At 45.9% G+C, this 25,080-nt stretch overlaps 1 protein-coding gene across 11 annotated transcripts in view; it reads right to left on the reverse strand.

Annotated features, from left to right (window-relative positions):
- Para (sodium voltage-gated channel paralytic) overlaps window positions 1-25,080 on the reverse strand; it is a 376,926-nt gene that overhangs the window by 26,866 nt on the left and 324,980 nt on the right. For 7 of the 11 annotated variants that reach the window (XM_077699542.1, XM_077699533.1, XM_077699538.1 and 4 more), the window contains 11 exons: window positions 20,681-21,115; window positions 19,183-19,282; window positions 13,971-14,036; window positions 11,581-11,858; window positions 9,514-9,687; window positions 8,241-8,416; window positions 7,269-7,443; window positions 4,875-5,036; window positions 4,194-4,401; window positions 1,482-1,603; window positions 1,194-1,395 (listed from right to left, as the gene is read on the reverse strand). In XM_077699542.1, the coding sequence (XP_077555668.1) occupies window positions 1,194-1,395; window positions 1,482-1,603; window positions 4,194-4,401; window positions 4,875-5,036; window positions 7,269-7,443; window positions 8,241-8,416; window positions 9,514-9,687; window positions 11,581-11,858; window positions 13,971-14,036; window positions 19,183-19,282; window positions 20,681-21,115 (2,098 nt within the window). The remainder of the gene's footprint in view (window positions 1-1,193; window positions 1,396-1,481; window positions 1,604-4,193; window positions 4,402-4,874; window positions 5,037-7,268; window positions 7,444-8,240; window positions 8,417-9,513; window positions 9,688-11,580; window positions 11,859-13,970; window positions 14,037-19,182; window positions 19,283-20,680; window positions 21,116-25,080) is intronic. The other 4 variants (XM_077699543.1, XM_077699535.1, XM_077699540.1 and 1 more) reach the window with 2 other exon arrangements.

Here is a 25,080-nt window from a genome sequence, read left to right on the forward strand (position 1 = left end):
ACATTTAGCGTGTTATTGCGTAATTTGCGAAGCCTTAGCTAAAATTTCAAGTTTCTAAAAACAAGAAATGCCTATTTTGTGCCCCCCTCCCCTCCATGGCGTCTGTGCTAGTCCGCCAGCCATGCGCTGCGTGCCACACCACCCCTATGCCGTCCAGCGCTAGCCTACCAGACCCGCGTTTTGCGCATGCGAGAAGGTCGACGTGAGAAGCCGGGAAGCAACGCAGCTCAGAGGGGGAAAAGGCGGGAGTGTGAAACTGCCAAGGCCAAGCGACATGAATGACAGTACGAGGCTAAACCCTAACGAAGCGGCGATGGAAAAAAGGCGGGAAAGAAAGGAACAGAGAGACAACGTGGCTTTGAAAGATGCTGATAAGTAGAGAGAGGGCAGAGAGAGTGTGGTGTAAGGAAGAAACTTGGACTGCGCAGGCGAGGAATGCGGGTGTTGCAGGGTTGCGTCGTATGTGTTTTCATGTCCGTTGGCTCAATGGGTGCTTCAAATTCACGGTCTTCAAATTCACGAGGACTTTGACTTCTTGCGGTTGGCGCGTTGGTGTTCTGCTGCTGCGTGGGGTCGTCGAAGGTTAACTCCCGCCCGCCAGCACCCGTCTGCTTGCTTGCGTCTGTTCAGCAAGTGGTCTGGCCCCCTGCGGACCTTTGCATATCAAGTGGCATCAAATGGGGGCTGAGAGGTCGGCATGAGGTGGCGTGGTCGTGTAAAAAATGGGGAAAATGCTGATTGGTCCCTGCCAGCGTCCACCGAGTGGAGTGGACCACGTGCACCTGAGCGTTGTATGATCGGGGTTCTTAGTGCATTGGGAACACGGTGATCCATCATAATAAGCGGGTCGTCGTAAGACTGGGGGGCCTACTATCAGCATTCCACCGAACATCAGGGCTCTCAGAACAGAGATTTAGGATTTAAACTTGATGCTGTATACACCCTAGTTATGTGCACATGGTAGTTACATGTTACATAAGACTGTGACAGAATGTTGTGTTGCAGACGTGAGCCGAAGGTTTTTATCTGAGCTTTCGGTGTTAGTAATGTTAAGTGATCAGCTTCACCACCTATTTGGCAGTGAAGTTGATCACTCAATGTTGGAGGCGGTGAGGAATTAGTGCTACTGGAAGCATTCAAAGAGATAAAGAGAGAACGCACGATGAGTGAAGAGAGGCGGAAAGCGCACGCACCTTCCTTGCTGCCGAGGTCCTCTTTGCTGGCGTCCTTCTTCTCCTCCTCCAGGTTGTTCCCCAGGTACAGGGAGCTGTTGCTAAGGTCTTTGGACGGCTTGTTCACAAGGAGGCTCTTCTCCTTGGGGCTGGACGCTGACTTTTCGCTGAGGGTATCCTCGTCCTTCTGCGGGTACACTTTATTGCCCTGCGCCTCTTTCTCCTGCAAGGGCAATGGCCGAAATGGCAGTGGCGGGAATGGGCATACCAGGTGCAGGAAGAACACGCGTCTAGCGGGATTAGACCTACCTTTTCCTTGTTGTCTTTCTCTAGCTGCTTGTTCTGAGGCTCGATCATGGGTCCCACCCAAACAGAATTCATCACAGGCTTAGAGTTGTTTTTCAATTTCATTTTAACGGCCTTGCCATCACCTGGTGAAAAACAATGAAAACAAGCGACAGCCTTTTTACAATTTGTTCACCACAAGGGATACATTTACGCAATTACCACAAAGTTTATACCTCTAGCAAAAGAACATTACTTTTTTAATTGTACTACATTCTGCTTTAGTTGTTACAGTGCACCGGTTTGTGCGGTTGATCTTTCTCTATGCAAGTTAGTTCATTTGATTTCGGCATGTATACTTGTACCGCAGAAAATGAGCTCACTGAGGCTGAGGACAAGTGGAAGGTAAAAGCCTTGATGTCTACAGTCATCAAAAGTATTAACAACAACAAAAAACGAGGTGTCAGCGTATGCCTAGAGTGGCAGCTTGCTATAGCGCCCAGGATAATCAGCGATGTTATGCGCATGCGCAGGAGCTGCCAAGAACAGAAAGCCTGCATCGGAAGCACCCATTATCAGGCGCCGAAGATGCGCCGGTGGCTATCGTAATCTGCCGCTCCGTGCATAGGCTGGCACCCGCTTCTTCGTTATTGTTAACACTTTTGAGGACTGTACACATTGCCAGGCCTCTTAAGGGCAGCCGAGGTCAAAACAGGGATGTGGGCGCGCCCTAACAGGAATATACCGGCAAAACTGTCATTCCAGCAGTCCTTTAAAGGAGCCATGAAGACAAAACACAAGTTTGTGTTATTTGAAAGATTTCGTGTGTGTTATAGTGCCCCCAGCGCTTGTCCGAATGCAAACGATGCTTTATTCACTGAGAAATTAATTATTCTAAGTTAAAATTTTGATTTTCCCACTAAATCGTGCGTTTTCGTGGTCTGCAATGACATCACAGGGCCTTGTTTACCGTTAGTCAACCTAGATGGCGCCACCACACCTCGGCAAGCCGTTTTCTTCCTTTGGTTTGTTTGTGAACGTATTTGTACATGGCTTGTTTTGTTCATGGAGACAATCGTTTCGTGAAACATGGTGCTCGCTCGACAAATATGGTTACGTAAGACATCGTCGCTTGCGTCAATTGGCCAGTGTCGTCTGAAACAACCCCAAAGCCCCGCCGTCCTGTGCATCTAAACCAAGCATAGTGCGCGCAGTACCAACAGCAGTACGCATCGGTACTTCTATGTTCACGTGTGCTTTCGTAACTTCCACTGTTTGTCCCACCATTCTTAGGGCTTTAAAAAGAATGTGCCCTAAATTTCAGCACAAATAGCTCGTTCAGCAAGCTTATAAGCTCTGCCTAATTTGCACTTGCTTTTGCCACCCTCCGCCAATCGCAGAGCTGTCTGCTATGACATCATAGGTTCTGTTGCGGGAAATTAGCTAGTGGGTCGCATGGCCATTCCCTTTTTACCTAATTATGTAGCTTATTTGAGCGAAGTTTGCGTTAAAAGTGGTGTCAGTATGATTCTAACGAGGCAATCTTTTGAATGAACCAAACTTGTGTTTTCTCTTCATGGCTCTTTTAAGAGGAGGGTACCTGCGGGCAAACCACAGCCGGCGTCTGGTGTCCACCACTGATTGACGACTCCCCATATGGTATGCTTCCTTCATGCTGCCAGGCCTCTTGTGTGGGGTCAACTTTCAGCCCAACTTCTTCGAGGGCATTCAAGCTAGGGCACCTTCGCATTAGACATGTAAGGCTTTCCTTACCTTAATAAACTTCAGATGCGTCAAAATATCTCCATGTTGCCATTACTGTGTCCTTTCACTCTTTTACAGTTGAACCCCTTTATAAAAGACACGTACCGGGGAGCCGCTTCTGTCTCTTATATGAGATGTCTCTTATAAGCAGGGAACCATGTTTTCACTTACTAATCAGATCCTAGTTCAATGTTGGCATCGTATGACTAAAATAAGCTCAAAAGAACGCTACAGCATGTTTCAAAAGATTCATTCTAATTTATGTTTGGCCCCGAAAATTTATGAAACAGTTCTGAATCGTTGTTTGCTTCATGACTGTATTTACACTGTTTTTTACAACCGATTCTACAAGCTTCTTTTCCTTTCCTTGTTTGTGGAAGATGAATCGTAGATGTTGAGTTCACAAGCCTGATGAATAGTCAGAGAGCACAGCTTCTTCAGCTATGTGCTCAGGCTATTCGTTACGCTTGCAGGACCCAACACCTGCGATGCTTCTTGATTGGGAACTACGCGAGTGGGAGAGCCCGCATGTGCGATCGCGCTCCATCCAATGGATGGCAGTGAGCTTCAATCACTTCTGTAAGTTGCATTTCTATTGGCAGGGCTTTTCATCGTCATTTCACAGCTGACTGAACCACTTTGTATTTGCTGAAGTTATAATAAATAACGACAGCAGGCGTCTGTCGTCCACCTGTGTTTCTAGAATGGAAGCAACTGTAATTAGTGACTGGTGGCACTGCATCTGAAGTTAAAATGTCTGTTACAAGCGGGATTATCGATTAAAGTTCAAGAATGACTTGTCCCTTACAACCAATTTTCTACACATACGATGTCTGTTATAAAAGAGGTCAATGTAATGGGAAAGATAGGGCAGCCAACCATGTGGGTGAATAGTGTCTCTTATACCCATTTGTCTCTTACATCCATGTCTCTTATAACGAGGTTCAACTGTATTACAAAATGTAAGCTCACCCTGAATGGCGATATCGAGGCCGTCCCCAACGACAACCTCGAGGTCGTTGTTGTGTTGGGGCTTTTTATCTCGCATCGGCACTCGGCCGTCGAGGAGAACAACTTCTCTTGCGACGCCCGGGTCGATCTCCAACTCTTCGCCTGCGCCGCTACCACGAATGTCTGTTGTCTGGTCCCCGATCTGGTTGCGTGGTTTCCGACGGAAGCTCTGCGGTGGCAGCACAAGTGGTACAATGAGTCTTATGCCAGCCTCACGTGCCTTCTCTCACATGAGGAGTCATGAAATTGCAATAGTTGTCTAGATTGTCATTTTGTGGTGAGCAGCAGAAAGACGTGAAAGAGAAAAAAAGCAGAGGGGAAACACGACGTTGAGATCAGAGGCAGAGCAGCGCATGAATTAGGTGACACTAATGGCATGCTGCGGTGGAGGCAAGACACTTCTCTCCTAGCATACTTATGTGATAGACTGTTTGAGTTCGAAATGTTGTTGACAATACAAACAGCATTGAGACGATGCAGAGCAGAACAGTGGGTGTGGTACAAAAATGCAATAGCACTTGGAACACAGCACGTTAAAACTGAGACAAGATATGTTTTTTTGTCACACTTATTTATTAGTTAGTATCTCAGTAGCGTGTGATTATTAGCACCGTTCGAACAGTGATCAATGGCCAGATGTACCTTGAAAAGTTTCATAGAGTTGGACTTGATCCACCGACTTGCCCGATGGAACCGCTCGATGGCTTCTTGTAGTTTTTTAGTGTCGCCGCTGTCTGGATTCGCTTGGGACAGATTGGACGCCCCAAACGAGGACAGCAGCAAGGCAAGGAAAAGGTTGAGCACCTGGTGAGGGGGAAAGACACAGATACACCGTGATTTTTAAGCACGCATAACTTTTCAACAAATACGTTCCGTAGACATACTTAAAAGAAGGGGATAATGCAAATGAAAAAAAAAAAAAAAAAAAAGCTCAGTAGTGGTTCTCTGCAGATGAACGTTTTGTGCAGAATAGCAGTCGCTTGGACATTCCTGAAAGCAAACATAAATTAATGAAAGATTCATTGGTGGAACCTTGAATGTGTGAGCTTTTGGTCCCTCTCCCTCACGAGCTTGGGGGTCAGCTCCAAGCACAAGCTTTGGTTCAGCTTCAGAAGGCCAAAACACGGTGTTTCTCCAATATGCCTTGCCCACTGTACCAACCGTGTTTGTATTCCAACCAGCTACGTGGTCATGGTCATGTTTGTTCGCTTTAGCAGCGGCACTCGCTGCCTGTTGCTTCTTTCATTGATCACCAATACCAGCATTTCTTTGTCGTCATTCCCATTCTATCCTCACTTGAGCCTATTCAGCCCCGCACTCGCTTCACACTCTGTTCTACACTGAAATGCCGGGCAATGGGTGTTTTGGATGGCGGGAAGTGGTGAGGAGCCGCCGCTTTCCGAGCAACTAGACTGGTAGCTGTGACAAGGCAGCACCACTGCTGCCAGCTTAGTTGACGTCACTTGTCTCCACATGTGCTCCATAGTTCTTTTTTCCCTCTGTCACTCTCTGTCTGCCCTCTGACAGGCCAAACTTTTGTCGACGCACACCATGTTGACGCTCACACAATGATAAACCAAACTTTATAAAGAAAAAGAAACTTCTAAAATCAGAACCAACAAAAAAGGACGACACAGTTTTGTGTGATTTTAGTGTGCCTTTCTTCAAGGTGGCATGCATCAACTGGCCAAATAGTAGCGTATTTCATTGAAGAATGAATAAAACCTGGTAATATTCAGTGCAGTGTAACGTCCCTGTATTCTGGCTTAATCTAATTGAGTTTCATGTGGCTCCATGACCTTCCTATGCTACAAGACAATAATGTGCTAGAAGACACAACACAAGTACAGTCAGCAGAAGAAGTAAACTAGCATGGAATCCCCAATAAGAGTGGATGGATGTGTCCTCCGACGGCGCTCCACATGCACAGCATTTCAAGAATCAAACGCATGCTGAAAGGGCCTGTTTTTGCAAACTCGATGCTCTTTTCTGCACTTAGAATTGTTGAAAGTGTGCTAGATGAACTCTACCAAGCGGTGACATTCTTCTTTCTTGCAGGTGAAGATGGCATTTACAATGGTGAGCTTCATTCGCTCTATGTTTGTTAGAACGAACATAGAGGTTCGTTACATTCACGTTTAACTGTAATATACAAGGAGAGACATTCAAGCAAGCAAAAGGTGGTCACAGGCAGAATAAATGGCACACATGTCTGACAGCGCGCCAACATGCCGAACGATGTCGTCTGTGGGTTGATTAATTGCCCTCCCAGGATGCTGGGTACCCTCATCACAAAGTACTGGAGTCAAGAATCATGGGGTAAGAAGCAGGCTAGCGGCATTTAAACAGATACGCCTACATTAACAACCAAGCCAGCCATGGTGAATGTAGCTGCCATGGAGGAAAACGCACAAGATAAACCATGTCAAGAAATGCAATGACTGTATCGTGCATGCTCTGTGGGTGCCGATTCCACTGCTAAAGGAGCGTAAAGTTGCAAGCCGCTGGTGCACTGATGTGTTGTGAACATGTATTGTGCCTCAGTGTTCATACCCGCAAACATATTAGGCTACATCTAGACAGGTCACCCACAGCTCAGCCATGGCTAGCTCAGATGAAGTCACCCTGAGAAAACTTGCTCGGTTAAACCTGTGAAACATTGAAACTTTAAACCGACAGTTGGCAACTTGCTTACAAGTGCGTATAATATGCAGACAATGTGCCACTCAATAAACAAGGCATTCGAAGGCCCTTCGAAGGCCTTCGAAATGGCTGTGTAGCCCAGGTATTAGATTCAGCATTCGTTAACAAAAAGCTGTGAGAGCCGCACTGTCTCGAATCAGCGCATGACAGAGCACAGGAACCCCCAAAATCAATTAAGCATAATTTCCAAATTTAACAACGAAGGGCTTTAGACAGCAATCTCGTTTTGCTAGGTTCAGTGCCTTTGAAATTTGGCCTTTTGACGGCGAAAGAAAGGCCCGCTCTTGTGATTTTGGTGGTGGTGGTGGTGGTGTACTGTGGGCATATACGTACCACAAGGTTCCCGATGACCACAGTAGCGAGAAAGAAGGGGATGCAGGGCCAGCCAGAGACCCACATGCAGTCCCACATGGACTGGATCCACTCCCCACATAGCACTCGGAACACGATCATGAAAGAATGCATGAAGTCAACAAAGTTCCACCGGGGAACCAAGTTATCTTTGAACCTGCACGAGGGAAAGGACAAAACGGACAACAGAGAGTGCGATGGTGAGCAAGAGAGACCGGACGGAACATCGCAGTTAATTCCTCTCTCGAGGTAGCCTTCAACGACAGCGTTGTAGTTGTTAATAAAACTCTAACACTGCACGTAGAATTAGTAGTGGAGCAAACCTCAAGCTTGTACACGCTGCACTGATATGGTGCCATCTTTAAAAAAAATAATTAAAGCCGTTCCACTCAAGGTGAAAGCTGTCGGAAGTGCAGAGCAGTGATTCGCCATAATGGGCTGTAGCGCCGTTACCCGCACACTGCTACCACCCAATGCAATTCAAATTTCCCGCCTTCACAGTGCTCATGCACCCCCTGCCTAAAACTGCGCCAGCGGGAGTTCTGTTCTTTTTGTGCTTGCTTTTCTTCCTGCCTGTGCCAGCGTTGCACTGCCACTTTTTTTGCTTACTATCGAAAAAACCAACGCAACAAGCATTCCTAACTAAATGAATGCGAGGTGCTGCCGGTTAATTACGTATATTTTGCACCAAATGTAACCTACTGTTTTCTTTGCGCTAAACAACGAGGAGATGTATGACAAGCGCCAGTGGTTCATGAATTTCGAACGCTTATGACTATAATATAAACCACTTGGCTTTCGAAGCCTCTGGGTTACGCCGCAACGACGGAATGCCGTGTGGCTCCATTTGGGTCCAGTGAGCGAGCTACGATGACAAGGTGAGCCCCTAAAATGCTCTGCACTTAAAACGCCATTCTCCTCTCAGTTGGGTGCCCGCCCCCTAAAGCCACTCACTTGTGCTTGTTGTCTTCGTAGTTCTTGCCAAACAGTTGCATTCCCATGACGGCGAAGATGAAGATGATGATTCCCAGGACAAAGGTCAAGTTCCCGAGGGCACCGATGGTTTTCCCCATGATAGAGATGAGCAGGTTAAGGGTAGGCCACGATTTGGCTAATTTGAACACACGTAGCTGCGGGGAGAAGAAAACGGCGAGAAGTCAGGCCTGGAGGGCACCATCGCCGTCTGCAGCATGAGATGTTTTGGGATTGCAGTAGTACCCCGTTCGCACAAGGCTACGTAAGTATTGTACAGCATCTTGTCTATGTTCTGCATTACACCAGCATGAAGATGAACCTGCCGGGACCAGAAAGCCTGTTCGTCTTATAAGGAATTAACTTAGGATGTCTCTTGCATTGTGCCTGTCATAAAAAATCGACAGTGTTCATCTTAACTGTATCAGTTTGCCTAACTCTTATGTAGCTTAAACAGAATTTAAGTACATATGCAGGCAAAAGAAACAATATATGCAGGATATAATTAGCTAAAATGTGTGCCTCCTAGCCGTGGTGATATGTTAATTGAATAATAATAATTGTATTAATTGTGCAGCTCATACTGCTTGCGGCATATTATGTGACACATTAAAGGGGGTTTAGTGGTGCAGCTTGATGCCTACAAACGGCCATTGAGGCAGTAAATTCCCAAAGCAATTTTGCTTGCCTTCTTCCTTTTGCGAATGCCTCACAGTTCTACCCACTAGATGTGCCACTTAGAAGTTCTAAACACTGTAAAATAATGTTATAAATAAATATGTGACCGAGGGGGATAGGTTATAGGCTGGCGACAAAGTAGGCAGAGGCGCACGACGCAGTGAAAGCCCGAGTGAAGACAACGACAGACTGAATGTAGCATAGCTTTGGGGTTCGCTCGTGCCATCATGTCTGCTCATTAAACCGTTGCTTCTACCACAGTTCGGCTCGTCCTGCTGCCGCGTAACAATGTTGAGGCAGTTGCTATTTCTGTTAGTTTAATGGGATGGTATTTAAACCTGATACATTTTGTTCCGTGGTTTCTCCACCCAAACAGTAAGCACCAATTCTTTAAATATGCTATCGATGACTTCAGTAAAATGCAACCACAGAACATATGCAATTCAGAATCCCTTATCTCAGATTCATAAGAACATAACAATTAGCGGCACCCACTTTCACATTTTGAGGTGGTGTGTGTATGACTGGGAAGCACGGGGAAACACATGAGAGACGGCAAAGTAAATTAACGACTCACCAGGCGAAACGAACGTAGCACAGACAATCCTTGGACGTTTTCCAAACTGAGTTCAATCAGGGAGAGCGCGACGATGAGGAAATCGAAGATATTCCAGCCTTCGCGAAAGTAGTTTTTTGGACTCATGGCCATTAACTTCATTCCGGCTTCTATCGCGAATGTCGCGGTGAAGAACTGCAAAAGAAGGAACAGACACACATGGTCAACGGACGACAGCATGAGCTCGGGGAAGCACTAGCTATGTATCTCCCAATTCGTCACTTTTGTTTTCTCGAGAAACAAGCAAATGCAATAACGCCTTACCCAGTGCTGTGGAAGAAAATTTCATTTTATAGCTGCATTCTTTTTAAGCCCCTTGGATAATGTAATTTGCTTTTATACACTAAAGCTTAAGCATCTTTAATGCTTCAACGAGCTCAGAAGCAAAAGAACGTTTATCACACCCACACAAACACACAGGAAGTGTCGCCTTCCATCTGTACATAGCAGTAAATGTTCCTCTGGCTTCATCCGGGGCTTCACATAATTATTGAAATCACAATTTGAACACTTCTGAGAACTAACTATGCTACCGGAAACGCGAGTACTACTAGCCTCTACTCAAGCTACATGCTTACTCGTATGCAGAGAAAGAATCCAGGCGACTACGAAGCGTGGATGTCCCTTTGGAAATCGGAACGCAGTCGTATGTGCAGCGGAGAGTTGATGAACGATCATAACTTACCGGTGTTAGTCATGCAACTTCGGCATTCCCATCATCATCATCATCATCATCCGCGAACAAGCAGAGAAAGGAAATGCGTGCCTCCGGCGTGGTTCAACGCAAAACCATTCCGCGAGAGCTCTACGATTCTGACGTGGAGTAATGTCAGAGTAAAGGCACTGCATATACTCGCATGCAGCTACGGTGCTGTCACGCGAGGCTGTGAATGTGACCACTACGAATGCTGAAAGAAACAAGCATAGGCACTACCAGGCACTGAAAGCGTGAAACAGACTAGTATGCCTAACGTCGAGGTCACTTTTAGTTCCTTAACTTTGTTTGATCTTTTATCTTTGAGAAATGAAAGAGGGATTCTTGTGCTAAGAGGGATCAAAGAGCAATGTTTAAATCGACGTGTTAACATATAGATATGTTTTCGTAATGCACAGGTCATGAAGTCTCTGCAGCCTATCCTTTAAATTTTGTGAACACAGTTGAAGAATGGTAAGGCCGCTTTTTTCAGTTTGTGCCACCAGAGCTGTGGCTGATATCACGATGTGTTAGATCAAAAGGCACTCCTACTAGAACTGGCTACTTACAGCAGCCACACACCACCCAGATATCTCATCGTTAGGCACAATGTGTCTTTTAAATAGCTATGGTCACTAAGCAACCATTACAGTTGATGGTAAGACATCAGTAAACGTCAGTGACAACATAAACGGTTGTTTTAAAGTTAGTATGGCTGCCTTTACACCAGAATTAGCAGTTAATGCAGCTGTTGTCATTGGAAACCTGCATCTAGCCTCAAATTTCCCGTCGCAATGTATCCACAGGCAGGAGCTGAGGTGTTGAGGCATGTGAAATAAAAACCACGGTGTGGGAGCAGAAGTTACGGATAAGGATACGGATGATTACGGTAATTACCCTAGGCATATACGCTGACTTACAGACACAAGCTCAGGAGCAGTGCGAACCGGGATGGGTGAGTGAAATACAATGGAGAAATAAGGTATCTATATCGACTGAGGAAATTTGAGCAAGTAGCACTCAGAATACGATGCTTACCTCTGGATGCCTGGCCCTCCGAAAATAAGGGAGGAGCCAAGTGCTAGGCACACTACGCTGGGAATTTGAACAGAGATATAAGGCAAGAAAACACTATACGTGTAAAGAAAAACACTACGGTGCAGAGAAGATAGAAAATGGGCGTGGTCGGAGCCGGCCCAGGAAGCAGCAGCAGCAGCAGCAGAGCAGGCGAACGAACTACACAGGCACACTCCTCCGGGGCGGCGCACGAGGCACTACGCGCACTGCTACGGCCGTTGGCGGCGGCGGCAGAGGAACACTGGGGGCGCACTTACGTAATTCCCCTTCTTGAGGACATTATCAAAGTCTGGGTCCATGTTGTGATGGTCCATGGCCATGAATAGCGTGTTGACCACGATGCATAGAGTGATGAATAGCTCCATGAACGGGTCAAACACGATGAGTCCTAGTATCTCCTGGATCCGGATCCAGTACCAACAGCAGTCCCACACGCAGAACATGTCTATACACTTCAAGCAATTGGCCATGCACTTGTCTTTGAACTTGGGCCTCTCCTGCTCCTCCCTTTCTGTGGGGAAATAATAAATGGACACTGAATAATGTTTAAGTATGGCCGCCAGTGAGCCCGTGGGGGGCGTCTAACGCCGCCAGCTAGGGGAGCACGCACACACACGAGAAGAAGACGCAGGCAGCTACGGGGACACCGGGCTTCACCAGACTGCGGCAGGCACACGCAGCACACACCAATGCGCGCTCGCTGGGCACCCACTGAGGGGGAGGGCGATGACGCTGCTCTCGCCCGCCGCGCCCCTCTAGCTCTCCCGACGGGGACGAGCACTCGTGTGTCGATGAGAGAAAGGGGGGCCAAGACTAGGTTTCCAAGTGTTGTTTTCTTACGTTTGAAGTTAGAAAGAAGACAACTGTAATTACCCTATGCAGCAAAGGCTGCTATGTAAGCACCATACACGGGTGCTGAGACAAGAGAGGCTGAATTGATAGGGTATGAATTCAGGAAATGATTCCCCCGCCTTTCCAAAGCTTGTGGAGCTAAGCGGTTGTGCAGAGCACATGTACCTATCGCAGCGTGATTTACCCCAGGCGAAAAAAACGATTGGAGGCCCCATTGGACCTGCCGAATACACAATTGGGCCAAATGGAACTATTTGCATTTTCAAATGGTTCCGGTTGAACCAGTTGTGTTCGTGGCAGGCCCAAATGGTCCTCCAATTATTTTTTTCAACCGGGATATCAAAATTTAAATTTAACGAACTACTCTGGAACAATATATATCGGGGGCCAGATTTACCAAGTGGTTCTTTTAGCACCATTCATTAGCATGTGCACTATCGTCATCACAGTCGTCATCAGCACTTCATCAAACCCATTTCTCCTCATACATCTGGTGTAGCAAGCTAGGCGCCTTTGTCAGGTTAGCCTCTCCAGCACCAATAATGACTGTTCTCTCTCTGTCTCGCTGTTTGTGGTACACTCGTCTGGCATAAAGCAGGTAATTTGCCCCATAAAAAAAAAAAAAGTGTTGCATGTTTAATGTAACATATATTTTGTTTACTATAATCTTAAAAGAGTGAAGATAGCATGAATTGGTTCCAAACCTAACTTTATGTGTAAGAGGTAAAATGCCACTGTCACATGCACGCACTGACTCTTGCATTTCCGAATAATCACATGCTTACTCACAACTAACCCTCACACTAAACGTTCCCACAGTAGCAGATTTTGACACACCCACTCTTGAAATTCCCCCCCCCTAACTCAGTAAGTGCCCAACAGCGTCAAAACTTGCAAAACAGAATCAGAACATCGTGGTGTAGAAATCATGTCACCAAGACCAAAAATGTTGCAGGCGTTTCACATGCCTATGGAAAAAACACCAACACTGTTTTCTTTACGCTAAAAACTCAGCTAGAATGCACTCTGGAATAAAAGTTGCATGCTCATTTCCTTGTGTGAACACACAGCTACAAATGAGAAGACAGAACAGAGCAGGTTCCACACACATGTTCCAACTTATAACGTGCACGAGAACACTGTGACTACAGTAAAGGTGTGGCCAAGTACTAATTCAAAGAAAACCTCAGGTAGCCAAGATATGACTACATATAGTAATTGTTAGTCGTTGCTCGCACAAAATTAAGCAGTTAGCATAAAACAGTCAGTGAAACTTTCTAGTTGCAACTACCGCTATTTAAAGGACTCACTTTAAAGTAGCAGATGTTATTTAATTGTGTGGTAAAGGCATTTGTCTGGCATCTCCATAGAGAGCAAGCCCAGAATACAGCCTAATCCTCTAACCTCAGAAGATGTCATACCGCTGTTCATCAAATTGTCATTTGGAAAGGTTGCTGCAAACCCTCAGATTAGCTGTATATTTAACAGGATTACAGAGCAGGCAGTTTGAATATTGCCTGAAATAAACGTTGCCTAGATTTTTATTTGTAGATGCTCAGTGCTTCTTACTAAATCAGCTGCCAGCACTGAAATGACCACACTAAGGGTGGTAACACAAGCACATATTGTAGGTTGAAATGAGGGCCCTGAGGACCACTTATGCAAAAAAGAAGAAAAAACAAAAAACCCTCATGCGTGCGCTATTGCCACACACAGGGTAGCACAAATCGGGGGCGTAAAGGCGAGCGGAACAGGGGCATCAAGGGACGAGAAGCAAGTGGGAGTTGATAGATACCTCTCTCGCTGGCTTTGCTCTGGCGCCCCGCGGCCTGCTCGATGATGTCATTCAGCACCATCACGTCTGCAAAGAGTGGAAGAAGCGGTTGTTTTACGCGAATTTAGCAGCTCTTTGGCTGGGACAGACCACATTCGCATTTGTCTGTGAAATATGGCGTACTTTAAGCGCATGGGCGCCCTTTCCTTTAGAATTAAGATCCAGCGGCCACTTTCGTAATGTGTTCAACCGCAGGAAGCCTGTGAGGAGGGCAAGTTATTCAAGGTAGTAAGATAGGGGGTGTAAGGAGAAATTTATAGACCATTCTTCTCCCCCACCTCATGGATGCAAATATACTTCCTTGATAGTGACTTCATTAGAACACTATTGTCGGGAGTGTTCCTGCAGGGAAGGGTACTTGAGGACGACATCATATACGGTCCAACATCATATTGATATCACGTCCGTGTCTCAACAATTACCGTGGCGAGTATAGACAGGCATTTCACGCAGTGGCCACATTCAGTTTCATGGGGTCATGTGTAATTTTTAGAGGTGTATGAATATCAGTTTGAGACTTCGAATTAAATGTGAATCGCAGAAACCTAATGTGAATCAAATGAAATGTTTTCGAGTAAGAATAGTACAAAACAACCGTGAATAGAATAGAATATTTTGGACTGCAAATATCTTTGCTTTAGTGTGTACACACAGCTGAAGAAAAAAAAAATCATGCACCCCTCCATCTAACGAAGATGATGGTGAACGCAAAGCTTTCTCGTGATGGATTCTTTAGTTGTAGTATGAGTTTTCCAAACCACTTCGACCATGTCGAAATGGAGCAAGCGGATAGATGCCGGCTTAATAATGCAAGGGACCCAGGTTTGATTCCGGCCACTGCACGCGTTTTTTTCTTTCACTTCACCCATGACTATTCACCATCATCGTCCGAAAAAGTTGGCTTTCCTGCAGGGCGTTATCATGTTACAGACGCATCAGTGAGAACACTAAAGTTTCACTTTAAAAGATAGCTTAGGTAGTCAGGACTTAACACATCTAAGTGTTCATGCTTGGTAAAAAAAAATGTCCCAAGAAATTAAGAATAAAATATTAGGACAAGATCGCAAAGCAATGAAACAGAACAAAAAGTCGGTGTACACAGGGGTGAGACAGCTGCGCATATTGCGCCTTTCTGATACAATTCCATTTTCCTGCGCCAAGCTGCTCCAAAAGCACGAAAATGGCGAAAATTGCGCCAAACTGCTCCAGAAGAGCCTCAACGGCACGGATTTTGATGCTCATGTCAGTTTCGGCGGGGACAAAAGCCTCCCGCATCCCGGTCACCGCTTTTATCGTCGGTCAATCGCAAACACAGAAATGGCACAAATAGAAAGACTGAAACTAAGCAAGCGATAGCTTCTAAAACACGATTCGCTTTCCGTCCGGGTTCGCAGAAACGGCCTTCTCGATTAGGCATCGCTGTGGCAACAAACATGGCCGCCGCCTGATCTGGCTGCTACCAACGCGCTCAGTGCGTATCGCCGATATTTTCCCTGGTTTATTTTACGCTATCAGCTGAGCTCCAGTCTATTCATTCTATCTGTTGTGGCTCTGAACAGTGACGTTAATGCAAGGATATGGTTTGAGATTGGTGCCAGATTACGGGAAGTTGGGCGGCTCGAAAAAAAGTTCATTGAAATGTGGGGCCTACGACTTCGGCGTGGTTTGTCCTTGAGTGCGAAACGCGGTGCGCGCGTCTATAATCGGGTTCGTGAAGTGAATTTTTTGGCTTGTTGTGCTGTTGTAAAATGTTGAGGTGTTGCTGTGCTTCGAAGCGCGATCGCGAGCCTCGGGGATGGAACGGTCGACGCGAAAGTTGCGGGCTGTGCTGCGGCGCCGCGACCTGTTCAGGCAGCGCCCAATAGCTCCAGGACTACATGGTTGCCATAGAACGCGACTATAACACTTGATGTATGCAAAGTGAAATTTAATGCCAAAATCTAGGTGGATAAACATTAACGCTACTCAAATGACCATAGGGTGAACCTGCGCCCCGGGGACTGAAACGGGTAGGCTGGTTGGGCTATGCGACCGTTAGCTCGAAGCTGCTCAATTGTTGCCGTGACTACAGTCGTTCGTACAACACAGCCTGGGATTACAAAAATAATAATTTTAGCATTAAAACGGAAAAAAAAAAAACGCCACAATTGCGGAGCCCTTAAATTTGATAAGAGTTTTAGCAGTCCGTCTGTTCCGTCATGAACGTAGTTACCGTGCTCACCGGGACTCGTCTGGGCACTTGGGCATTCGTAGCCGTAGGGGAATTAGTTGCCCGCGCCTCCTCGCCCTTCCGCGTGCGCAGGCGCAGACCGGTCCGGTAAACCCGGTAACAAAGTAACCAACAGAACAGACGGACTGCTAAAACTCTCTAATGTTAACGGCAGCTTTAATTGTTGTCAGTGTTGCGTGCAGGCGCAACACAATATCACCAGTTAGGAAAAAGGTAGTGCAGTTAGTACTTTGTGATACTCTTAAAAACTCTTTCAGGTAAGGCTGTTTGAGTGTTCTGTGTATTCAAAACTGATTGAAATGTGCACTTGACCCTGCAAATTTCTGAAATAATGATTTTTTAAGCTCACAAGACGATGTATTAAATGTCCCTAACTGCTCCAAATCAAGATTCTTCTGCTCCAAAATCGAAATTTTGCTGCTTCGAAAACTGCTCCCAAATCTGTTTGGGCTGTCTCACCCCTGTGTACATTGCCTTGAACAAATGGGGTTCTTCAACATACAGTAAATACAGGAAGTATGTTTGACTTCTTTGGCCAGTCGTTGAAAACAGGGCATACTAATGGTTGGCAGTGTGCTATTGCAAGTCAACAAGTGATAACTCTCGATTCCTCACCAATGCCATTATACTTGCAAAAAGCTTATAAATTCAGCACAGGTAGCGTTCCACTTGAGCTAACTTACACCGCATACACTTATTAACCAATTTTACGCAACGCACACATGCTAGGCTTTTTTGTGGAGCTTTGACGTTGTGCAAAGAAGCCAACCCAAAAGTTTAAGTCATGCGGTGAAGCTTGAAAATTCGCACGTCGAGCAGCAAAGCCAACTCTATTATCCATCTATTATTTATCCATCTAAAGCCATCTATTATTCATAAATTTCAAATATTTGAAAACATTGAATATTTTGAACTGCAGAACTGCACTGTGAATCGAGTATCAAACACTATTCACATATTGTTCGAAGTTTCGAACATTTGCAAACTTGTAGTTATTCTAAATTACTGTTTTCCTTAACTAAAACATTGCAAATTAGGAGGAATCATGTGGCCACCTGAAATGCGTGCTTGCTTCTATTTCCGCTTGGGGGATGTACCTTCCCTTCTAAAATGATTTCACTCTTTGGTGATTAGCGTAACTGGTAAGGGCACGCTCGAAGTCCTTTCTCACAGTCTGCAACGTCAATAATTATGTCCACGCAAAGTTAAAGTAAGCAATATCTGTCTGATCAAAACTTACATTTCGCCTTACACCCTGAATGAACAGGCAAAATAAAGGGCAAACTATGAGGCACTGCCTGGGATCAGCGTCGCCACAATTCACCCAAAATAATCGATCCTTGTGCATTGCAGAACAATGTCTGTGAACAACAGACAATGCACAAATTAACAGAGAGGTGAGGTTTTCGCTGTTTTGAGTAGCAGAAAAGCCACAGACCTTATCAGATTTTTCAATGGATTATTTGTAAATGAATAAATGTTGTGCTTGGCATTTCTATTAATGGAATCAGCTCTTTTTGGTAGAAGCAGTCGGTCATTCAGGTATACATTATGACAAAGAACAATGACTGAAGTGTTTGAGTTGACTTTGAAATTCCTGAAACACTGAAGATGAAACACATCACAAACGATCGGCTTACAGCACACTACACATGGCAATATACTTGCATCTTCATCACGAAGCTACGCCTCTTTACAACGCAGGAATGCAACAGAAGACTGGCTTATGGACGTGCGTGTGTTGCTTTTAATAATGCAGGCTGCTCCAGCTATATATCTGGTGTGCACGTCCTAATGGGCAGAATGGATTACAATCCTCTCAAAATTTAACAAAACTCAGCTTTAACAAAACTCAGCTAAGTCTGCTATTGCACTTCTAGATTGCAAAGCATCATATCTTTGTGATGACAAGGTGTAATTAGTACGACTTGATGCATGTGCAATGGTTACAGAATCTGTGTATATTACATATTGTCCCCATCCCCAGTAAAGACAGCTGTTAGTGTAGCACCAGTCTGCAGGCATCTTCTTCTTCTTCTGACCTGCCCTGAAGTGCCGCTTGGTTTTGAAATAAGTAGTATTTACCGACTAGCCCATCTGTCTTTTGGAGGGAATTTATTGAACAATGAGGCTCAACATTAGCTTTGACTTTCAAATAAAAGGTGCCTTGCAAAATGTCACGGTCTCATTGTGCCTTTTCATATCCCAGACCTTATTGTTGGCGAAAAGTGCTACTACTAGTATGTCGGAACTCATCCTTTGCCGGCTTTGCTTACTAGTACGTCGTAATGGTTGGTCATCAGGTGCATTGAGATGAAGTGAAGGAGACTTATGGCTGCTCGTAAAAGTGTAGAACATCTTGTATAATTTGGTAGCTAAATATTTCAGAAGCAGAGAGAGAGAAAGCTTTTTATTCGATGAAAGCAGAGAGGCTTGCCAACATGTTCCCGCCTACATGCTACTCTGCGGGGATCGGGAGTAGGGAGTAAAGGCCCTAAAAGAAGTAGCGCAGAAGAAAGGAGGAAAAAAGGAGAGGTAAACAAAATGAACATGAAGCTTTGCGTGGGTGACGTAAAAGTCTACATGATCTCACAGGTCAGGATATGAGGTTCTAGATTGCCTCTGCGACGCCGATTGTATGTAAATAATCAAATAAGGCAACCAACACTATTAGCTGAAATGATGGAGTAGGCCAGTGTCCAAGGAGAGCTTTCAAAGGTATAGATCAGTAGTTGAGGCACTCGGCCTTTTGCGCAAGGTGATTTCTTTTCTGCCTATTTGATGTATGTTTAGACAGTGGCAGAAGAAAACGACTGCATTTTTTGTGATGCTATTACCACAGCTCCTCATACACTACAGCATGCAGTGCTGCAGTTTCACGGCATTGGTAAGTCCTTAACTAAACATGTGGGCATAGAGAAAACACGGTGGCAGGCCACTTGCCTTTCATATCCACGAGGCCTTGTCTCTGCGACGGTTCAATGAAAGGGTTGTCTGGTTGCTTCTTCACAGCCAAACATTCCTCCCCATCCAGAGTCATTTCCTGCAACAGAATGTGCCGACAACAGTTGCTGCAGGGACAACTTTACGAGTCCGATTTAACATCACAGATCTCGATATAAACATGCCTGTTCAGAACCAGGTTTTCTTTAGGTTCTGTGCTTGCTGTTTCCATGCACTGTAAGACTTGCTTAAGGCAGGACAAAGCTTACGCAAGTATTGCTAAAAAACATGCTATCCCAGTGCTGGTCGACTGTGAAGGGCTTGGCTATTTTTGTTCAATATGCTTCTAGAAAAAAACATGCTTTGCGAGTTGGAAAGTATACTGCCTGTTCAAGCAGTTGTTAGCAGAGACAGGCATAACATAAAACGCCATTTTGAGACTATGCTAAACGCATGGTCAGTTCCTATAGCTTACGGACAACTATGACACTCGCGTGGTTCCGTCTTAGCATGATGCTAAAACCCAGGGTACCTCATCAGAAGTTGTGATTTTTTTTCTGTAAAATTGTGGATGAAATTGCTCTAAAAGGTCATGAAGCTGGCATTAATTCAGAGTATTTCAAGGAACAAGAGAGAATGGGATAAAAACAGCAAAGGCAAATGCAGTCCCAGCATCACACTGCAGATAAAAGCATGCATCAAAAAGCCTCGCACTAAACCCGCCGAAGTTTTGCAATGTTAATCAAAACCAGTAAGGTCATACAAGGTTCTAATGTAGACACATGTCCGACAGACGTCGCTTAGATCTCTTCTCTTCTGTTTTGAAGCGAAACTGCTCGTTAGTGTTGCCTGCAACTATGTAGAAATATACTCAAAACTTGTTATCTGTATAGAGCGCTGAACTTCAGGCACGAAAAAAAGCCATGCCTTGTTGCCATGCACTGCGATGGGTTTCGGACAAAGATAGTTTCGCAACAAGCTAGCTTACTAAGCTTGTAGACAAAGAAGTGATTATATGCTTGAAATTTTTTGCTACGTGGAGTTGCTACAATGAAACGGAGAGAGGGATTGAAAATAAATAGGTGAATGCCTCCAGGTAGGCAATTTGATTACTTTGAGCACAAAACAGACATTCACGTACCGCAGACGGGCGCACAAAGAACTATTTGCCTGAACTCTGATTAACGACTTACACCTCGAAGCTCGCATTCAGGAGCCTAGATGGGAGTGCCCGTCATTGTGACCGACTCCGTGCCGACCTTTTTCATTTGTGCACTGGGTGGAACGTGGAGCAGGCAAGGATGTAGTGCGCCCTAGGGTACACTCGCGAGCGAATCACTGCTGTTTTTTTTTGACCCGCACGGCGTGTAAAGCGTGACAGTGTGGCGGCCGGGGTGAAGCGGACAGTGGAAGAAGAGTGAGACCGAGTGGCAGCGAGAGGGCGAGAGAGAAAGAGAGAGAGAAAGAAGAGAAGGAGCAGAGGGAGAGAGAGAGAGACCTCGTAGTAGTAGCATCCCTGCAGGTTTCGCGATCGCGAGCGCAGCTGGCTCTCCTTGGTGAGTAGTCCGGCGGCGCCGGGCAGTCCCGGGCCGCCGGCCGCGCCGGAGCCTCCTCCCCCTCCTCCCCGGCAGAAGACGTCTCCGCCGTGCGAGGTGTACGAGAGGCGCGAGGAGTGCGACGTGTAGCTGGAGTGCCGCGACGCCAGGCTGGCGTACATGGGCAGCAGGATGGCGCCGTTGTCTTCGGACATGGGCGTGACGGCGTTGCTGTCGTCGGCGTACGGCAGGTGCTCCTGAGCGTCCCGGTACGTCTGCAGTACGAGGGGCTTGCGATCGCCCAGGCGACGCCCGTTGCTGCGCCAGCTCACGCTCAGCTGACTACCGCGGCTGCCCCTACGGAGGTTAAAGGGCGAGCCGGGTAGGCTCAGGCTGGCCTGCTCACATCACGCACCACAGCCGCACCGACACCGACACCACAGCCGCCACCGCCGACACCGCCCGAGTCATCGCCCGAGTCCGGAAATGGGGTGCCAGGTGGGAGGAGGAGGAGGAGGGAGAGACAGAGACAGAGAGAGGAAAGACAGAGGAAAGAGAAAGAGAGAGAGAGAAAGAGAGAAAGCAGACAAAGCGGGGAGTCAGAGGCACTGGCAAGCATTGTGGTTTGCTGCTAACCGGGGAACCAAATGACCCTCGTCCTATGTATGTTGCGAATGTGCATAGAGTCTCAGAGAAACTTGCCACAATACCTGAGTGAGCGACCGTGCTGATGTACCCGACGCACGAACCGTTCGCTTGAGCTCACAAGCTTCTTTTGTCAGCGCCTGGACCCCGTGCGCCATCTCCATATAACTGAACAATCCCACCCGAGCACACCAGCACGCCGTGTCTATTTGGCAACTCCAAAAAGTCTTACCAGAGCGCCCATTATCACATTTTACTAATGATTTAGTGACGCTTTGGTAAGATTTTGTTTTAATATCTGCCGCTGCAGGTATGCCGGCACGATCAAGAGCAAAATAGCCATTGCAGCAGCTATGTGCACGTCCCGTAGAGTAATAGAAAAATTGAACACTCTAGCTACATTAAGCACAATGCCTATTTCCACATTTGGAAAACTACAGCAACTGTGATCACCTCCCCGGTTAGCAGCAGCAAAGCGCGTTTGCTTCCATGAGTGCAACGCGAAGGTGCGAGAGCGAGCTAGTGAGCTGATGATGCAAGGAGGTGGTAGTGTTGATGGTTGATGGCTGTCAACTACCACCACTATTGCTTCGATAGTTGAGGATGACAATGTCAAATAGCTGACAATGAAGGTAATGAAAGGTGTCACTGTATGAACACTTTGGGATTCACGCTTAGGGGTAAGATTCAGCCATCTAAAGAATCCACAGCTTGCTAAAAATGCTGTCCTATGGGAAACTAAGGCTCAAAGCAGCACAACTTTGCATTTTTTGTGTAAAACCTTCACTTCATATAACTGCACATAAATACAATTGCCTGTATGCAAAGTCTCTACAGATACCTTTTTAAATTTTTTTTATGTTGTCCCTAAAATATGTTAAAGCTGCATTTTATGGCCGCGTAAAAAAATCAGGCTAGAGGATATTGACCCTACCGAACAGCGAAAAAAATACTAAAACTGGAGGTTGTGTTTCTTGCTTGGGTAAGAAAATATGTTTGGTTAGCGACGGTAACAAAAACATTGATTCGGTCAGTTAAATTACTAGCCAATGTGGTAAACACCAGCATACAGTGTAGCTGATAAGTTATTCTAAAGCGTGATCACTCTTTTATCGTGAAGACAGAAAGGTGCATGCTGCAAATGTAGACATTTGGGACATGCACCGCTGCGGGGCATGTAGTATCTCATCAATAAAAACTGCGGATATAATACCCGAGCTGGAGATGCCACTTAAAATGCTAAATGTGATAAAAAGTGAACACCTATGCACTCATAACAGGACCATTCTTGTTGCCTCTCCTTGCATATTTGTCCTAGTATTTGCTCATGTTGCCAAACTACAAGTACATCAAGAAAATGAGAACTAGGCTCTTCCATTGACAACACTCAACCTAACATACCTTTTTCATTGTAATATCTTCCAACATAACAAAGTCATCCTAATAACTCATTGAAACTAGTGACGATCGTCGCAGAAAACCTCATCTTGCTATACTGTGCACACGAGACTGTTTACTTGAATTGGACGAAATGTAGATCAGAGAAAAAAAAAAAATTCTGTGCAGAGTGCTTGTCACAACTTGAAAATAGCACACGCTGCAATATGTTGTCACACACTTGCGCATTTTCCCTCAAAGCACGATGGTCAGTTATTCGTCATAACTTTCATGCGAGGAGAAGAAACTCCAGCAGAAAACTTGACACTGCAGGCAAGTCAAGCGCCACTTTCACTGAGCCCTGCCACTATACAAGCGGGATGCCGCAGCTGCTGCGTGCGCCCTCCAAGCTCCAAGTACAGAGAAAGAGCTGAGGGTTAGCCGTGTGACTCTACTTTCTGGACAAACTACTCGTGCACATTATTGCACACTAATCGACGAAGGAGTAAACTGCCAAAGCCACGTGCGGCCCGAGGGCGGGCGGGCTTACGGGCCTACTGTCATCTAAAGGAATGTCTAATCAGGGAGAAAAAGAATGGGGCGTCTACGTCTCAGCACGAAAGAGCAATGCGAGACAGTTTGAGAAAGGGGAACGATCACTGCTGAAGGGGCTGTCGACGTTTTGTCTCCATCCCGAAAAGAAGTTACGTCGAAAGATTGGCAGGTACACACACAAAGAGAGAGAAAGAGAGAGAGAGAGAACCTGCCTCTACGTGGGCTTGAGGATCGCTACGTCAAGAGAAGAGGGTGCGAGCAGATGCTTGCCCAGCAGCACGACTTCATTCCGAGGGGGTACAAGGTTCGCGCTAGCGCTTTTTACTTACCATTGCCAATGCGAAAGGGGACGTATCTGCGACAGCCGCGGTGCGAAAAGCCTTCGTCACTTTTCCCATTTAGTGATGTGCTGCAAAAACATCCGGGCTTCGGGGCGTCACGTGACACATGCGGGAGGAACACAGCCTTTGCTCGGCCAGGTCGCCAACAGATCAGAGGCACGCGACACAAAGAGAACCGAGAGAAGAAAACGTGATGAAGCGACAAGAAAAAAAAAAAAAAAAGAACAGGGGCGGGCATATTGCAGAAAACGGCACCACCCAAAGCAGAGAGATGTGGCAGGAGGGCGCAACGAAACAAGACAAAGCTGATAGTTTTGTGGAAGGCGTGGCGGCCAAAATCGTACAACCGTGAGCAAGTTCACGGCGAGCACCGATTAACCGGCAAGTGGCTGACAGCTACCACAGGTGCAAAGTCACTCACGGTGCATTGTGTGACCTGGAAAGCTTCGCGGAAGTATGAGTGACTTTTGATGGAAATTTTAAAGCTCCCCAGCGATCATTTTGTGGGATCATCGAGTCTGTGCAACACGTCACTGCAGCCCCAGCCTTATGCAGATTTTCACATAGTTTAACACAGAGAAATAATGAATTTGCTGTGACCTTTCCGTGAGCACAGAGCAGATGTATGGCAAATGCTTGTATATGAAAACAAGTTGGAGGCAGTTAGTGAAGGAGCGTGACAAAAGCTTTGCAAGTGTCTGAAGGTGTGTCACCAACTTTTACGTTGCATGTATAGCCTTTGTAGCACTCATTCACGAATATACAATGCCCACAGCCTGCTGTCAACTTTCTTACACACCTGGTACCAGTGTACGTGTGAGTGTTCACTTTGTTAATAAATCGGCAGACCTTCCCAGCCCAGACTGCTGTTACGCCAGCTTCGAATGACTGCCGTCACAAATGTATCGGACGCGCGTCAACACTGCTCACGCTTGTACGGCAGCTTTGGGTGTTTGCAAATAAGGCTTAAGAAGCAATCAGGAACTTATACGATGAACGGTTCTTGTAATTGCAGTGCCACTTCCCAGTATGTCTTGCAAACATGTCAGAACAGTACAGGTACAAAAAACACAGATTGTGGTCTAAAAAAAAAAAAGAAACAGCAAGATGTCAAGTAGATGAGGTTTGTTTGCATTAAAGAAATGGCATAATGAGTTTCAATTAACTAAATAAATTTACATTTAGTAGTAACGTAGGTGATCACTGAGATGACTTGCGCTAATCAACATTTTACTTTTTTTGTAAATAAAAAACATACTTCTAAGTATACTTTGATGCTGCGGAAATAAATTTTTATGTTACACTTATGAGAGGACATTAGCAGACAAAATAGTTAAGCTTTGTGAATTCGGGGTTGCTGGTCAGGTTTTAGTGACTCACGGGTCTGATGAACATTACAAAGAGCCTGGTTATGCATTGTAGTTCTGTGGCGGTTCCTGAGGCTC

This window comes from Haemaphysalis longicornis, unplaced genomic scaffold (genome assembly GCF_048455015.1).
Source record: "Haemaphysalis longicornis isolate Haplotype H1 unplaced genomic scaffold, Haemaphysalis longicornis Haplotype H1 scaffold_2, whole genome shotgun sequence".
NCBI lineage: Eukaryota > Metazoa > Arthropoda > Arachnida > Ixodida > Ixodidae > Haemaphysalis > Haemaphysalis longicornis.